The sequence below is a fragment of the Struthio camelus genome, chromosome 3 (genome assembly GCF_040807025.1).
Source record: "Struthio camelus isolate bStrCam1 chromosome 3, bStrCam1.hap1, whole genome shotgun sequence".
In the NCBI taxonomy this organism is placed as follows: domain Eukaryota; kingdom Metazoa; phylum Chordata; class Aves; order Struthioniformes; family Struthionidae; genus Struthio; species Struthio camelus.
The window spans coordinates 115,847,516-115,866,200 of record NC_090944.1 but is presented as its reverse complement, the minus strand read 5'-3'; the positions used below and the strand labels follow the sequence as shown (position 1 = coordinate 115,866,200).

The 18,685-nt window shown below is 35.2% G+C and overlaps 1 protein-coding gene across 1 annotated transcript in view; it reads left to right on the top strand.

Moving 5' to 3' along the window:
• USH2A (usherin) overlaps positions 1-18,685 on the top strand; it is a 401,466-nt gene that overhangs the window by 39,680 nt on the left and 343,101 nt on the right. The window contains exons 6-10 of the mRNA XM_068939839.1: positions 147-331; positions 3,533-3,754; positions 5,085-5,178; positions 13,817-14,012; positions 14,804-14,934. Coding sequence (XP_068795940.1) covers positions 147-331; positions 3,533-3,754; positions 5,085-5,178; positions 13,817-14,012; positions 14,804-14,934 — 828 coding nt within the window. The remainder of the gene's footprint in view (positions 1-146; positions 332-3,532; positions 3,755-5,084; positions 5,179-13,816; positions 14,013-14,803; positions 14,935-18,685) is intronic.

Here is an 18,685-nt window from a genome sequence, read left to right as displayed (position 1 = left end):
TGGAATGCATGGAGTAAAATTCTTCTGTCTGTGAGTGGTAAAAGATTATATTGTCACATTTAAATAAAACAAAATATTTATACTGTAATTGTTTTATAGTGCAGTCATGCTTAATATCTGTTCCTAAATTTTTTATCTTCTTGTAGGTATTCTATATTATACTTCAATTCTTTAGCCCACACCCTGAAGCAGTAAGAATTGAAAGGAAAAAAAGAAATGATCTAAACTGGCAAGACTGGCAGTATTTTGCTAAAAACTGCAGTATTTTTGGAATGGATAATAATGGATCTCTGGAAAAACCAGATTCTGTCAACTGTCTCCAACTTCCTAGGTACGAGTTGGTTTGTATCTGCATAATACAGATGCTATGAAGGGGTAACATCCTAACACTAGGATGTTACCTAACTCATTTTCATGTCCCACTGAGACCAAATCTTTTAATTTGGTATACTCATTTATTATGGGCTGCTGAGTATGTAGAACATCCAAAATCTGACCTTTCCATTGAAGAATTCCAAAAGATCATCTCTCATTTTTTATCAAATTTCAAACGTTGAGGAACCTGACACGATTGATTTCTGTTATTTTTCAGTTAGACTATTGAAATTTTGTATGCTCATGTGTTGTGGAGCTATTTATCGGTAGTAGAGTTATGGAGCATTGAGAGAAAGAGTGGAGGAAGGTGCTAATATAATTGATTGTTTTTAACTCTCCAGTGATTATGAAGGTATTCCTTCTGATCTCCAAGAGTGCAACTTGTTCTGGAATTTTAATCTCTTTTGTAGTAATGCATGGCACAAAGAGAAGGCAAACTTAACAAAGCCAGTCATTCAGCCGTATTGCTGATCATGGAAAAACACATAAGAGATGGGCTGAAAATTATATCTTAAAGCTATTTAATCTTGCTAAGTGAGAATCAAAATAAAACTTGGGAGGCAGGGGAGCAGGAGAAAAGAGCACTACCTCTCGGAAACATGTTGCAAGCCTTGTTACTAGGCAGTTAGCATGTTTAAATTATATATGTGTACACACACACACACACACACACACACACACACACACTTACATAAAATATATATATATATATACACAGGCACACACACGTACATAGCGGTATTTATTCAAATGCACCACCTCTTGCCTGATTTCAGATGTCAGTCAGCATTAGGCTTGTTTAGTACTTGGCTGGAAATCAGTCAGAAAATACAATAACAGGTGCTGTAGGCATTTTGCTTTTTTTGCTGTTTCACGTCTGGTACCTCACTAAGACTTTTCAAGTGTCAGCATCTTTGTCTGTTCTCTAAGAACTGAGTATTCTAAGGAGAATAGCATAAGGTCATCTGTGTTGCACCGGTTTTCAACAAAGAACTTTGAACTTTATTGCTGATCCTTGGAGCAAAGGGTAGAAGAGAAGGGAAATCTTTTAAGTAAACCAAACATTTTTGGATAAATGACCCAAATTAGGTCTGAAGTCGTTAGACTTCAGTCCAGAAGTATGATTTGTGTATTTTCTCAGATCGCCTCAGGAGTGGAACGTGAACTGTTTCCATAAATGTTGTGTAGGTAGTACTGTATCTCCCCTTCAATTACATGATATAAATGATGATAGGAAGTGATATGAATGAATGATTCTGGGTACAGCTGAGGTACAGAAAGCTTTGTTTAGAAGATAAGAAACATATGCTGTAATGATCACCATTCTGTATAGTGAAACAGGAGTTACTGTAGGGAATAATGTTGCAACGTGGTGGCAACAGTGTACAAGCCTACAAGCTGTAATGCTGAGACCCTTATAGGAGGGGGAAGGTGGATCTATTTTGAAGCAAAACTGGTTTCACTCACTCTCATAGCCACATCCTTGTAAGCACCAAGGCATTTGTCCAAGTTGTCTGTCCAGGATTTAGACACCAGCATGCTTGCATCCTGGTGGTGTGGCCAGGACTCCTTGGAATGAGATGGAGGACAAGTGACCCTGGTTTTAGAATCCTTATAATGTCTCCTGGCTCTTAAATGGTGACCACATGCTAATTTTGAATGGACTTTTTTGTATCCTCTAGGAGCTGAAAGCAGTTAAGGTTTTTGTGTCTTCATCCTGTCCCACCTTTGTCAGTTGATAAGATTTACTCACTCTGATAATTATCATTATCAGAGGCTTGAGTCTTTGTTTAGTCTGGGTAAAGGCTGAGCCCTGTTTTAGGCTTTCCTTTGTTTTCCTGATGTGGATGTTGTGAGAAGCTGCATGTAGGCGCGCTAAGATCTTGAGGAGCTGCTTATCAACTTTACGGTTCTTCTGCTGTTCCTTCTGGTACTTTCATTCCAACACATTCTCACTCATGCACCATTCCTACCAGTCTCAACATTTTCATTACAGTGCTCTCTTGTCATGAAAGAAAATTATCAATTACTATATTTTATTTATCTTTCTGAGAGGAAGAGGAGAGGACCATATCCCCTGAAGAAACATACAGATGTATTCCACTGAGATTCTTGTGAAACATTGAGTCTGCGTAGGGACACAATCAAATCAAAGATTTTTTACTCAGGTAGAAGGGTCTGATGTAGCAGTGGGTCCTGTTGCAGATCAGGGTTCTTGTGTTTTTTAATTCTTTTTAAAATTGCTAGATTTTTAAATCTAAGAATCTAATTTTTTTCAAAATCTCAGAAATACTTTAAAGTAAGGAAGATACATTTTTGAATGCTGTGCGTCAAGTGCCAAGGACTTCCTGTGGTTGCATATTTTTAATGAGGCTGTGTAGGTGTGGAAAGAAGCAGGCATTCTTGCCTTCTGCAGAGGCAAGTTCTGCTCATTGCTAAACTCTGCCTAGTAAATAGACGACCATGAGATGTCATTCATACCAAATGAGCAAACATGCAGTTTGTGTGATACTTACTTGGGCTTTGCTTGACTTCTGGATCATCCTTCTGCTTCTAGGGTTTAAATATACAGTTGTACTCTGAACCCTACATCGTTACACTGAACCCAATTCCACTAAGCTCCCTGGAAGGGCAGTATGTTTCTAATTCTGCTCACTCATCAAAATGAGAAGAGTCCAGTGACTCTGGAATTCAAAATGTAAATCTTTCTGTATGTTTTATATATGTGCTTAGCAGAGAAATGATTAACAATGTGGGCATGCTAATTATCATCTTCCTTGTTTAAATGAATTCTGTACGTCATTAGATGTAGATGTTTTGCAAATTTAGAGCAGATGTCACTGAATCAGTTACACTTCATTCATAATTTGAAGTTGCCTTTTAGAGGTTTTACTTTTCATTGGAAACTCCAAATTTGGAGAAGAGTATTGCAGTTTGGGGAAAACTGCAATATATTGGGAATTCTGTATTGGGAATATAGAATACATTTCTTTCTGTCCCCAGTTTGAATTCCGGTAATTGGGAAGCCATTGATCTAAAAATTTTCCTTCGACACACCAAAAAAGCGTGTGCAGCTGAATGGAGACCTTCTCTGAGAAGAATATGTAAAATATGACATTTTGAATTTCATTTGTTTTCCTCCTCTTTATTTAAACAGCTTTACTCCATACTCCCGTGGAAATCTAACTTTTAGTATTCTTACCCCGGAACCAAATCACCGGCCTGGTTACAATGATTTTTACAATACTCCATCTCTCCAAGAATTTGTAAAAGCTACGCAAGTGAGGATTCATCTCCGTGGCCAGTATCATACAAATGAGCCTTGGGTAAATTTCAGGCATAGATACTATGGCATTAATGAAATCACAGTCAGTGGAAGGTAGGTGTTATTGGAATTCTCCCCCCCCCAATCACGGCCTCCAACTGCTAAAACTGTGCGAAGTATATAATTACCTGCCTAAAACTTAATGGAGTTATTCTGATTTTGCATTTATAAATGAGAAAGGAATTTGGTCTGAAGCAGTGCATCAAGTTTGAAATGACTGGCGTACTGTTTCTTTTTTTAAACATTTATTCACATGTTATTTTAAAATTAATTATACTTATTACACCAGTCTGTCAAAAGCAGTCCTTTCCTTGGTATTAACCAGTACCTCTTAGCAAAGACTTATGATTGAAACCACAGCTTATGCTTTACTTCAGTAGCTCTTCCAAGTTTCATTAAAGATTCCCAGACATGGCAATTTTAACAGTCTTAATGCAGAGCTCATTCTTTGTTTTAGGCTGCAGTTTTCCATTTAAAACTGGGCAGCTGTCAGTAAAAGTGTTACATTATCTGTGACTGACAACGTCGTTGTGTAAGATTAGTGTCCTTCTTGTGAAAGGACTAATTATGCCCTGTAAATAATATGCAAATTTAGCAATGAAATAGTCTCCAAGAAGCATATGGTACAGATTTTGGTTAATAAGTATTATTTCTGAAATTATTTTGGTAGTTAAGATCTCATTTTGAGAGGAAGCACCCTATCAAAGGTCAAGTTTACTATAAACTTATTTTCTACACTACTAGTATATTTTGATTAATAATTCAGTTGTGTTATAGTGATGTTTTTACTGAAACAACTACAGTCTTGATGACTGTATAATAGAAACATCATTTTAATTGTAGTCTGCAAAGCTATGCCATACCTCCAGAAAAGAAGACCTTCAGGTATAGTGGGATGGTTATTGTTTAGGCTAACAGTCTACAAAGATTTTATTTTAGTAAGAACTGTACATTTTAGCTGATGTCAAAATGGATTAAACCGTATAATTAAATTAGACTCGGTTAAGATTTCTTGAAAAACTGTAGCCACACTGTAAAGCTAAATGTTGATGAATAATAACCATTTATTTAATAAAGTTTTACATATGCATAGTGTATATTGAAATCTAATTCTTGTTCATTATTGTATAAGACAACAGTAGCTCTAATACATGCTCTTTTTATTACCTTGCAAAGCAGTTCTTGATAGTTACAAGTATGTTGAATGAAGAAGTCTTTTGTAGGTTACTGCACATTCTCTTCTGTCTTTTTATTTGTTCCTAGTAAAGAACTAGGCTATGTTTGCAATAAAACACAAATTGTCTTCATGATGATATTGTATATTACTGCAGAGATAAGTTTCCATTTTATTTTTTTTTTTATTCACCACTTACTTTTCTTTCAGGTGTAATTGTCATGGCCATGCTGATAGCTGCGACACAGCTTTGGAACTGTACCGGTGCCTGTGCTTCAAGGAAAGTTATACAGAAGGAAATAATGTGAGTGAGTCTCTCCTTTGTCTGTCTGTGTGTCCTATCAATGGGCTCAACACTGGGATTTTATACCTGGAGAAGCATGTGTTTATGGATGCTAGTTTTGTCCTCACTTTTTTAAGGATAGTTTCCAGGTTAAGACTTTGTATTAAATAAAAAACCGCCGCCCCCCTCCCCCCAACCATTCCATCACAGAACTTTGAGTGCTGAGATCAGAGATTTGGCTTCTTGTTATAAGAGTGTCAGTTGCAAAAAATCACGTACAAATCTGAACTTAGACTGTCAGCAGCATCCAGTAAAGATTATGGCTGTACCTACTGTAGCAAATAGCAAAAGGATCTGTAGTGCTGAATAGTTGGTACTGAAGACCCAATATCAACAGCATGTGTGCTTCGGGGACTTTTTTTTTTTTTAAAAAACATTAGAGTAGTCTTAGTCTGGTCCTATGGACTCAACACCTATTGAGTAGATGCAGTGCAATAGGTACGTTCCTGGAGTTCGTCTTCCAATTAGCTTTGTTTGAAAGGAACCAGTTTATGTGTGCAAAGCAGCTGCATGATGCAAACCAAAGCCTAGTAAATGCAGACAATTGAGAGATTTGCTTCAATACTGCACACCTGATCCAAGCTAAAACACTAACATAGATGTACCTTCTGAATACTTAGGACATCTTTAGATGGTCTCTAACGTCAGCTAAGAATGAGATCTTTTAATGCAGTCAATTTTTGAGATGTGTAGTAGTAAGTCTAAGATGGGAAAAGAATGAAAACGCTTTGGGCTTGTTTTTAAATGTTTTCTGCATAGTTGAGCACAGTTAAGAAAATGCTAATACATGCCTGTAAATATTTATTGGGAAGTTATTCTCTTGTGCGTTTCATTCAACATTTTCATCCTATCCAGTGATTTGGGTTAGTAGTCTTTTGAAAAAAACTGAAAATGAGCTTTTAATTAATTGATTGATTTATTTAAGGACATCTGGAAATGTTAATTGCCTATATTTTTCAGTTATATATGGCATTTGGTTATCTTTCAAATAATCTTTCATAGCAACATGTGATTGTTGCAACATGAATAAGGGCAGAAGTTTAATACTACTTTTTAATGCTCTAATGCTTTATTTTCAAATAGTAAATATGAAGGATAAATCTCTTCTTGGAACTAGAATTAAAATGCCGTATTTTAAAATATTCCTGATATGATCTAGAAAATACGTTTGCACCACTGCTTTGCTCTGCTCTTAATAACAACATCTTTCAATAAAGAGGAACTTTACAAGGTGCAGGGTGTAGGTAAAACTTAACAAGTTGCAAAATTATAATTTTCCTCCTAATTTAATAATTCTTGGCCTGGAGAGAACCAAAACGCAGATTTTTCAATAAAAGTTACAGTCTTCTAGAGAAATATATAGCGAGCTTAGAATAGTGGTGCTAGTTTTTACTTACTTCTTGCAGCAGAGTGGGTGACCTCTCAAAAGGAAGATTAGCTAATATAAATATTAATAATGTAAGTGTAAATTATGTAATCTTTGGTTTTCTTGGATGATTTTCACACGCAACGTAGCAAAACCAGAACCACGATACACGAATTGAGAAGACTTTTCTACAGAAAAGCTTCTATCCCTAGATTAGATGCTCAAAAGGTAAATTGCTCTTGGGACCTGGGAAAGGCATAGAAAGGGACTGTAGGTGTGTGTGGAGAGGGAAAAGGAAACAAAGTACCGGAAACAACTGAGCTTGATTGCTCAGATGTGGGTGTTGCAGGTGCTGGTGAGGGGAATGACCTCAGTAGGCTTTATTTGATTGAAGAATTAGGAGAATTCTAAAACTCCTGTTTCTTATGAGCTGCGTTAATAATTTCTTGTTTAGTGTCCTAAGAAATATGTTCTTATAGCATATTTTCCTTGGCATTTTGCAATTACAAAGTTGGTGCAGGCCATTGCATGTTTCTCTGTTGTCTATATCAAATACTAAGGCAAACTGGAAGACTCCACTGAGTTGCTTGTGAAAGTCTAGGGAAAATATTTGGCAAAATATTTTCTCTTGAATTTTCTTCCCAAATATGTGTGTATTTTGAAAAGTATATCATATTTTGAATTATATCATATTTATAAATTTGTAAACTTCAACTGAAGTTAATTGAAATACAGTATAGTCTTTATCACTATGTATTTTCTGCTAGCCTTAGGGCACTTCATATGGCTTACAGTAATTATATTGCACTTTTGTGAATTGGGGAATGTACTTTTTCTCTGCCATGGGATAAAACCACTTCCCACTGAGAAATGCTGGCTTTGAGACTGAGCTGTGAACCATTATCATAGTCTGCATTGCAGTATGATGAAACTATAAATTTGAAAAATTAGTAGATCTGATGTGTGTGGGCTTTTCCAAGTTAATGCAGAACAAATATGTTGCTACAAAATAGTAATTCCAGGACAATGTCAACTTTAAGATTCCGTGTTCAAGTTCTGAACTTGCTGCATTGACTGCTAATGCTTGAGAATATTTTAACTAAAGACATTTCAGTGTTTCCACCAAATTTATTGTTGATAATTATTCGTCTCAAAAATGAAGAATTATGAAGTTGAGGTTAAGGAGGAATGAGTTGCATCGAAGGAATGAATCCCACAATCCCAATGAATGTTAGATTTCTGTCATGAATAAATACTGTGTTCCCTGCTACATTTATGTCTGATAGGAAATACACTCTCTAAAAATGAAGAAGGGGTTATATAATAGCAACAGGAATGGCAAAACTGCAACTCAGCTGGCATCAAAAAGCAACCAGTGTGTGTATAAATGTAAAAGTTAGGGGGCAACAAATGTTAACCTGAATGTATTTGATATTGTGCTTAGAATCATATGAAAGATGTTTGTAAAATTAAGTAGTGGATCTTAGTTTTCTATCTTTTTAAGAAAGAATGATGTAACATAGAATCTACTGTCTAAATGGTATTTGAACAGAAAATTGACGTTTTTAGATGTATCAACTTAGAAAAAAAATTCTCTTTGACAATGTCCCTTTAATTAGAACGCACATTGTGAAATGTTACTTTGTAGGGATTAATTATAAATATTTAATAAGATCTGGAAGTTCACCAAGCACTCTTGCAAGACTTGTGGTACTAAGTGAAAACAAACCAAATACATTTTAATGATGTATCTGCCTTATCAGATATTTTCTGTCAATGTTAATGGGTTGCTCCATTAAGTAAGTTTCACATTTTTGATTTGATGTATGTGCATTGCAACTGTCATTGAAATGCTTGAATTAACCGTAGTCTTTCAGAGAAGAATAAGGACATGTTTTAATTATATTTTTCGGTGTCTGCTAAAAGTGAAATACAATAGAAGTCGTATTTGCAAATATATCACTAACTACTTTGAATTCTACCAGGGATTTAGATGAAATCCACACAGCTTAAAGGTTCTGATATTTTATAAGGTAAACACTTAAAGGCAAAATCAAAATCCGTCCTGATTTTTATCTGTCATTGGAATTGATAAAATTCTGCTTTATAGAATTATACTTGTGTTTCTGAGGCTCTCACTCCAATGAATTAGACATCTACCTTTTTATTTTGGATGTCAATTAAGCATTTGATGAAGGAACTTTCCAAATATATACACATTATTTCTTTTGGAGCCAAATGTTTGTGAGCTGAAATTGCACTTTGACTGAACAGTATTTAACTCGCACCTCTGCTGGTAGTAAGTGAGTCACCACAACTGAAGGGGTATAAGAAAATTATTTTTGTTAAGCATCCTGGACCAGAAATCTGAGATCCCCTGGCAAGCTCGTAGCATATGGCAGAGTATGTCCTTGTCACATTTACACCTGATACAGCTAGAATTAGAGCTAAAATTTTGAATTTATGTGATGTATGCATCCGGATAGCTGTAGTACAGCAAAGCAATACCAGAAACTGAAAATTGCATAATTCATTACAAATGGAAATCTTAATGTAATCATTTGCATAACTGTGTTCTGAAATTTTTTTTTTTTTTAAAAGAGAGTTGTATTTTGATGAAGAAGTATATTGGTATGATTGGGATGATAGAAGAAGGGAACCCTTAAGAGTGACTTGCAGATGTTGATGGGCCAGGTTAAAAAAGAGGAAGAAATAAATCCTCAAAGAGCATGTGTCTCATCTGATGATAAAAAAGTTCAGCTTCATTTACAATTTGTTCTGTAAATGCCATGTTGATTAGTTTGGGAAATAGCTCTATTTTATACAAGTGGAAACAGGCATGAAGAGTAGAGTTCTGCTCTTGGAAACATTTATATAAAAAGATTAATTTATAAACAAAGTAATCTATTGAAAAGCTTTCTGTGATGCCACTTGAAAAATTGGAAATGGCCAATGGGAAAAACAAGACCATCTATCATGTTAGCCTTACCTTACAATCTGAGAAACTTCTTTAAATTGGTCATACAGAACTTCAAACAGAAATGTAATGGCAAAATAAATACAAATAACTATAGAAATGATAGGAATAGAAATTAGAAATTAAAAGAAATCAAAGCAACTCTGATATGTGCGTGAGAGGATATGAAAGGAAATATGAGAACGATTACGTACAGTAATGGCTTGAAGTCTTCAGCATTTTCATTGTGGAAAAAGTAATGCTCTTAAACATCTGCAGTCTGAAACTGGATGGGGCATTGTTGACGTACCAAGAACTGGATAAATAAGCCTTTGTGTGTTACAGAAGAATCTAGTTAGATCGTAGTTAAAGGACAATCTGTGTCATCATGTCAAATGTTGAAATCAAGGATACACGGTAGCTGAAGAACTGTAAACGTTAGTTATACTAAGTGGTCATTCACTTGATGACAAAGATTTCTAGCTTGCAGTCAGAGGCTTTCTGGTAAATTCTGTGTCATGATTTATGTATCCACAGATAGACCTTGGAGGAAGCTGTTTTTATCAGAATGAATAGGAAGGAAATCAAGCTGACAAATGGTTAACTGAAGTTTTAGAAAACGGCAAGCATAAGGCATCTACTCCAGTAGTCTTGCATCCCTGAAAATTTTAACTAACTTTTGACGTGTCTGTGGACATTAGGGGTTTGTCCATGCTCGGCATAGTGGTGTAATTTCACAGTTCAGAGATCAGGCTTCTAAAACAACTTGTGTACAAACATTACTAAAATACTGAAAGAGCTTCTTGCTGTCTCAGGTGCCTTGTGTGATCTGTTCCACAGATGATGACATGCAAGAGGAGTTGTAAGGTCATTATAACTTGCGCCTTTTGATCTGGTGATTGTAATTTTTACTTAATAATAGGTATGAGGTTGTAATCAGATGGCAGATGGCCTTATGGTTGTCAGTGGTACGTCACAGAAGTTAGGAAGGCTATTCCAGTCTCAGAATGGATTTCAGGGGCTTATCCACAGCCCAGGATATTTATTTATTTTAACGTGAAGAGAAATTGAGAGAAAACTGCACTGGTGTTTCACTGTTATTGAGAATAGCTGTTGTAACTCATAATGCCACATGTATTTATTGAATTTATCTGATTTTTTTCCATATTGAATGGGTGCCGAAGTGATTGGCCAATCTCATTCTTTTCCTCTGTTAACCCACTAAAACTATTATTAAAAAAAATCCCATGCAACAGCTTCCTTAGAAGAGAGAATACTTAATAAACAGTAGCTGCAATACTCTTTAATGTCATAGGAGAACGGACTTCAAAGCCTTATTCCAAATCAGATAGAGGGTAAAATACTCACAGCTCTCTTTACCTGCAGTGGCATGTCCTGAACAAGTCAGAACTTGGGTAAAAGAGAACGCGTGCCAAATGCTCATCAGCTACAAAACATGTCTTCTCCCTGTCTTTTTTATAAAAATCCTGTAAGGTTGGGGTCCCAATGAAAGTTAGGTGGAGGTGGTGCCTGATTTGAAAATAGCTTTGAATTTTATTCCCAGACACTTTAAGCAAGTATTAATTTACTGAGCATCCTGATTGTCAGAATGTGTACACTTTGTTTTTGCTGGACTTTGTGTGGCTGCTTGTAACTTCTCCAAATAAAGCAGACTTTAGGACAGAGGACTTTAGTAGAAGTATATCTTATGCTGCCTGACAGCGTCTGTAGCAGTGTTTAAGAGATCTCAGTTGTACCTCATTATCAGAATTTGGCCTACAAAATGGCAGATCTTATGTCCTCTGTCAGTCCAGTTCTCTGTATGTCATTTTGCCTTTGCAAAGCAATTATAATATCTTTTAGTAGAATGTTATTTTGCATATGATACTTGTAAACCATCTGTTATGGACTATATTTAGTTTCCAAAACTATGTGACATCCTTTTTATTCTGTCTTTCTTAGTCACTTAGAGTCACTTGGAGTGTTCTAGATTTTTTTTCCTAATAAAACCTGGCTTTTTGAATTTAAAAGCTATTTGGGTTTCTTTGGAGAGTTCACAAGAAGCAGATATGTCTCAAAGCTCTGTCTAACATGCGGTTTTGACAAATAGTCAAATGCTGTAATGAAGATACTGTAGAAAAGCCATGAGGAAATTAAGGAGACTGTCTTCCGAGCAGGGCTAAGCTACTCTGGAATAAATGTAGCCTAGAACTCGTATTTGATTGACTAATTGAGCTAAACAGAGCAAAAGTGTACTGCTTATTTGGGGCACAGTCTGGGATCTTGTAGGAAAAAAAATTGTCAGTAGCTCCCCTAATATAGTGATAAAAGTGGGGCAAACCCAACAGGATGAGAGGGGTCCAGTGCACGTTTCTAAGGAATACAGATGTGACACCTCCTAGAACAGTGTATATTTTACAATCAGAGACAATTTTTGAAAGGCTGCCATTTAAAAACCAAAAAAACCCCATAGTTTTCACACGATGCAATCAAATGCTATCTTTTTCAGTATAATTTCTTACTAGTAGTGTGTTTTTTCAATAGCGGTAAACACAGGTGTACATGTTTAACTGATCTAAGATTAGATCTGAATTGAAATTTTGAATGCTGTCAGCATCCACGAGCCTAGCCACGTACAAACGGACATTCTGGTTTGCCGGGTTCATAGCTGTTTCTGTACTCTGTTTTCCTTTCAAGGAAAACGCGTGTCCGTTGTCATGCTGAGATGAGGAAGCTACAGCAGTAGGCTGGTTTGTTGGGAGGTCAGGTTTCTTTCTGGTAGTTCTAAGTTGCATGATGCCTGAATGACCATTCATCTCAAGTTGCTGACGCTACGTAATGCCGGTTTTCCTTAACATACAGCCAAGAGGGAGTAACGAGAGAAAAGAACGGTGGATGTGAGTGAGGGAAGAACTTGAAAGGAGTTCAGCTGTGAACCTTGTGTAACAGATACAGCCAAGGCATTCCTCCTGGGGTACTGAAACTGGGATAATCATGATGAGGTAGTGATTCTTCTGTAAAGAAAGGTCAGGGTTCAGGGTCTGAAGTGAAGGCCTGCTACTTTTCATCCTGAAACCTGTTCTTTTTCTCTCACTGTTTCTTTTAGAAACTTCTCTTAGACCGTTTTTGAAAGATGGAAATAGTAATTGTAATATATTTCAGCTCTAAGATCTAGCAAAGCACCAATATTTAGAGAATGGATTTTTTAGTAATACGAGTAACATTACAAATTCCTTATAAATAAATCTTTCCCCAGTGTCAACATTTATAATTATTGGAGCCAATTCTGTAAAGACTATTTGGATAATTCAGCATACATAGAAAGTAATTGTTCAAAATGCTTTAAAAAAATCCAATTTGTTTTTAGTTCCTGATGTACCAATAGGCATAATAAATCTTCTCCTTGAAGTCTTGTAGAGTCTGTTATGAACAGAAGATTATTCCCAGTTCATATTCTTCACAAAGCTCAACTTAGAAGGTAATATTGTGAATTCATCCAAATAAAAACTGATCTTTGGAGTTGCTCCTGGACTTCTTAAAGACTTCTTTTTTTTTCGTTGAATTTACCTTAAGTAGTTGAATTTCATTAGTTTTTGAATACATTTGAAAAGAAAAGAACTGAAGAAAAAATTGTTTTAGAGTTTTATTTAAACAATGAATCTAGTTTCCTAGTATTCCACTGATGTCATATTTCAAATATAAGTTGATATATGGGGATTTTCTTGTTTTTTAAACTTTGAAATTTCATAAGATAAGTGCTGTCATTTCAGATATGCTGCACAGCATGATCCACCACCTATTTAGGCATAGTAGAATTTTTGTTTCATCCTGAAGTTAAAGTGGCATCTGTACCTTTATAAAGAGCAATAATGGACGTTATTTAAAGTGCCTCCAAATGGATGCAGTAAATAAATACCTCTTGTACCTCAAACCTGGTAGACACCATTTTGCATCTTTAGAGTTTAAATTAAATTTGAATCTCAGGACTTTATCCTGTGCTAAGTATCTGAATACTTGTAAATTTATTCTTCTCTCTACCTTCATTGATTTTAATTTGTTGTTAAAGTAACAGAATTTGAAGAAAGAAAAAAATTATTTCCCTGTATACTCTCACACTTCGTGTTCACTTGAAAAGGTAAAGTACCATGTTTTTCTATTGTGTAAATGGAGGAAAAGCATATAAAACGAAGTATGAATACAGAGAGTATAAACATTTTCTTATAAGTATAAAGCAGTAGTCTTGTTTTGTTTTGTTTTGTTTTGTTTTTTAATTTCAGTGTGATCGCTGCTTGCCATTGTATAACGACAAGCCTTTTCGTCCAGGTGACCAAGTTCATGCCTATAATTGCAAACCCTGTCAGTGTTACAGCCATGCAATAAGCTGCCACTATGACTTAACGATGGACCGTTTTCCTCAGGAGTACTACAGAGGCGGTGGGGGAGTATGTGATAACTGTCAACACAACACAGCAGGTAAGTCCCAAAAGAGAATGTAGTGTTTGTTCTGCAGTCACTTTTTTTTTTTTTTTTTTGGTAAGTCTTCTATCAGCTGAAATTACTAATATTCAGTGGCTCACATCTCAGAATATTATTATGTATATATATTTTTAAAGTATCCAGGTGCTGTACTGGTTACAATTGCATCAATACTTAAGCTGCAGGAAAACACTGCTAAAATTTCATCTTACATGGTATGAAATCTTCCATGCAGAAGACATCTCAATAGATGATTATAGTGTGTAGTTTGAAAGCTGTTTCCATTATGTACCAGAGCATTTTAGTTCAGAATATCAAGCCCTTCTAATCAACCCAGTTTAACAGATAGAATATAAAAGTATTGTCATTTTTTGCTATAACGTCAGATAAAGGTTTGTGTGCTGTGGAAGTAGTGTATTTGAATGCTTTCTTACAGTTCTCTTCTATTTCAGTTTCTTGGCTTTTTCTACCTAAGGAAAGAAAGTAAAGTTTCAGGTTCAACACTAATTTTTCCGAAAAATGTATAGGCATTCACATGGCACAGCTTTTATAGAAGTGTGGTATTATATAACAGATGGAAGTTTAATGGAGTAAAACATAGTTTGTAACAGGTTCATTGTTTCATATGCTCTGGATCACTAAATTGGCAGGTAGAGATGAAAGGTGCATTAAAATGGACGTCCTGAAAATTATAGAATTCTCTCAAAGGAATAGAGTCTTTAATTTTGAATTATACAGCTAATTTTAATGAATTGGAAGCCATAATGCATAACCTTTTCTTCATGCAGGAAGAAACTGTGAGCTGTGCAAAGATTTCCATTACAGACAAGCAGATGCAGATCTTTCAGCCATTGATGTTTGCAAACCCTGTAACTGTTATGCAACAGGCACCAAAAATAAGAGCCTCCTGTGTGATAGTGTAAGTAGCCTTAACATAGAATAATAGCAAAGTATTTTAATTAGCTATGTTTGTAGCAGCAAGGTTATGGAAAATGTATTTAGATGGTAAATACTTCATAAAAATCACTTAAGTTCAGCCTTTTCAAAATGATTTTTAACTTTACATTAGAGATTGAAAGATAGCAAAACACAAAAACCAGTTTGACACATGCTGTTGTAGAATTCATCTGCATCGGAAAGAGACAGAAAAGATGGTATATACATTTTCAAAAGTGAAGCAGTGATTTCTGGAGACTAATAGGTAAGAATGTTCTCAGTAATTTTAAGACATCTGATTTTTCAGTGTTTTATGAGGTCTTGCTACTGTTCTAAAATTACTAACAGATTTTGAAAACGTGGACAATAAGATTAGCCTGAAATTAAACTAAAATTAAACTAGCTTTCCCTGTAATGTAAACAAAGATTGATATCCCATATAATTTGTAAAGTCCATTTAAAAAAAAAAGAGTGAAGATAGCTGAAAAGAGGAAAAACCATCAGTCTATGGACCTCATTGACAAGCAAGACATACAGTTAGCTAATAAATCTAACTGTAGCTTTCGAAAACACCTGCTGAGTGTCTGTTAAAATAGTGCTCAGTAACGATGTAAGAATGATAAATCATTATACTGAATCTCGATACCTTTTGTGAATACTGTGTTTATGAATTTTTTTTCTGTACGTGCATATGGAGAATAGTTAGCAGGAAAATTCAAGTGACTTAAATCTTGAAAGTGCATTACAGATGCATTACAGCTCATTTTCTAATCACATAGGTCTCGTTCTCTGTGAGAATCCAAGTATTGTTAGGAATTGGGAAGAAATTGTCTCCTTGTCTGAAATCTATCTTAAAAACGTTTTAAAGGGAATTCAGTTAGACCGTTTGTTAAGCTTATTGCCACATTCCCTGTTTTATCTTTTCTTCAAACTTTTTTTTCATAAAATAGTTCCACTCTATCATTTGTTCTGTGGTGTTTCTTATTATTAACTGCATTTTCACAGTGAGCTTGTATGGATCCTGTTTTATTCTCTTCCTTGGTACTCCAATAGTACAAATACATGCATAGTTTGACTCAATGCATCTTCGCAGAACTCATGGGAATGGGTGCATATGCTGAGTGAAATGCAAATTTAACACACTGTGTTTTTAAAAATAATCCCCTACGGCCACAAATAAAATGAATTTATAATTTTCTGTCTTCTGAAGATGATACTCTTTGGCAACATGAAATGAAAAAGCCTTGAAAACCCCAGATGTCATGTTAGGGCTATTTTTGTAAGGTGTTGGGAAAATGAAAGCAAATGCTGATTTGCATGTTCATGGTTTCTGATTAACTTAAAACAACTGTAGCTAGCATTAATAAAGGAGGAGTAGTTTATGAATTTATAGAAATTACTGATTTAACAGTAAAATGTACAAAAAAGTTAATGAAGAAGCGTGAGCATCTGAGTACGATTTGGGAGATAAAATGGGAAAAATGGGGGAGACTGCTCGATAAAGCATCAATTGACTGCTGCAGTAGAAGCAGTGCAGGGAGAAATGATTAAGAGGCATTAAAGAATAGATTAATACAGCTGGAGACTAAAGGCTGAAATGAATTACATGAAATAGGAAGGCGTCATTGAAGGAAGTGTTTCCAGATTTGACCTGTGGAAGATGGAATCCTAAGAAATAAGGACCCTACTCATGAAAATTAATTGTCATGTTTTCAAGGAAATATGCCAAAAATAGTACAGAATACACTTTTACTGCATAATTTACCATTTTCTGCAGTTCATCAAGATTTTTTTCTTTCTGCAAAGTGCCAGTTGTTATCATTAAGTTCCAAGAAGTACAGAATTACAAAATTAATCCATTGAATCCTGTTGAATCATACAGAATATTTACTCATCAAATGTAGTAATATTAATGTAGATAATTTACAGAATGGGTAGAAGAGCTTACTGTAACACTGCTACTCCCATCTCAGTTCTTTGGACTGATAATGAAAACTTCATGCTTATTCTGTTCACCTATTTCTCTCTGCCCTTGGTAGGAAATGCATGCAGGTGTTTAGCATTTCTCAGTTGCATAGCTTTTCAGTTCTCATACATCACTGGGTCATGTACATGTATGTGTAACTTTCTTTGTATTTTAAAGTGCAGGCTACCAATTTAAAAACTGTATTATAGCTTTATAGCTTATAGTTATGACTGAGATTTTAGAAGAGGGGTGCAGCAGCACGCCCAAGAGCAGTTCGTTGGACTCTTGTTTGTAGCGAGAAGTCTTCCCTTGAGACTGGTGGGTACAAGATAGAGAATTGCTATAGTTTGTTTAAAGGGTCCTTTTTCTTTTTTTTTTTTTTTTTTAAACTTCTATGCTGGTTATTGACCTTCAGTGAGTACAGAGAAGATACACATTGGTGACATCCTTTTTGTGAACTTTTGGCACAAGGTAATTCAAACAAACAAAATTCAGCTGAATTAATTAAGGCGTGAAAGAGAGCAAAAAGAATTGGCTGCCTTCTTCCATTCTCCCCAGTCATTCACACATGAGAAAATGCTGCCAGATTACTGCTGATGTGATCTGAATGGAGAGCTGGAGATTAATTTCTTCTGGTCCTTACACCACAATCCTTGACTCTTTTTCCTGTTCTTCTTTTTACCTAGACTGATCTACAAGTGCTTATATATTCAATCAGGCACAGCAGTTTGTAGTACTTTCATGATTCTATTATAATATGCCATGTATAACGACAAGAAAAAAGTGCTCTTTTCCAGGGCATTTATTTCTAGGCAGAGCTGAAAGTGCTGCCATTGCTTTTTCCCTGCGCATTGAACGTCCCCGTTCTAGCCCCAGTGAATTTAGATATTTTTCTTCTCCCAGGCTTTTCTGTTATTTATTAATTTATTTATTTTTATTTACTCATAACTCACAAATAGGTAAGTATCATATACTTAACTGGTGCAAAGAAGGTATACTTTGCTTCAGAGGATATTAGCTGGAGTTGCAAAGGCTTAATTGCCTTCTGCTGGGGTGGTAGTTGTCTTGACTCATGTTACATGAAAACCCTTTTTAAGACATAAAGGTGAACAAAGTGTTTTCTCTGAGGAGTCAAGTGAAAACATAGATTCTCATGCTACCACACAGGCATTTGATCAGGCTTCATATTTCACCTTTTCTATATGCCCCCTAAATGTTGCTCATTTGAATTTCCTAATTTTTTTCCCTCAGAACTTTAATTTCTTTTTATTTTTTTGTTTTAATATAGTGGAAAAATCTAGCCTTACAATTGCCAGTATTAAAAAGAAAAATCTGTATCTAGGTACCTGTGTATGTATATATATCTTAAACCAAAGTAGCATTTTTTTTTTTTCAAAAAAAATATTTGGAATATTTGAACAAGTTGATAAATTCTTTGATCTAGAATAAAAGAGCACCCCATGTTCTCATTTTTCCACCTACACATTTTTCAACCTATTTATTTTGCTTGATAATAAATAAATAACTGAAATTTGTGATAAAAGGGAAAGAACATCTGGTAAAGCAGTAAATTAGGAGCCTTTCAGTCAAGAGATATACAGAATAGAATAAGGAATACAAAGTAGTCAAATGTGAACTATTGCTAGAGTCAATGAAAAGCTCATTTGCAAAGAAGCTAATAGAGGACCTAAGAAGTGAAGTTATGAAGCACTGCCTGTATTTTGAATCTTAGATTTCCCATTATGCAAGGCATTTAATATTAAGCTGA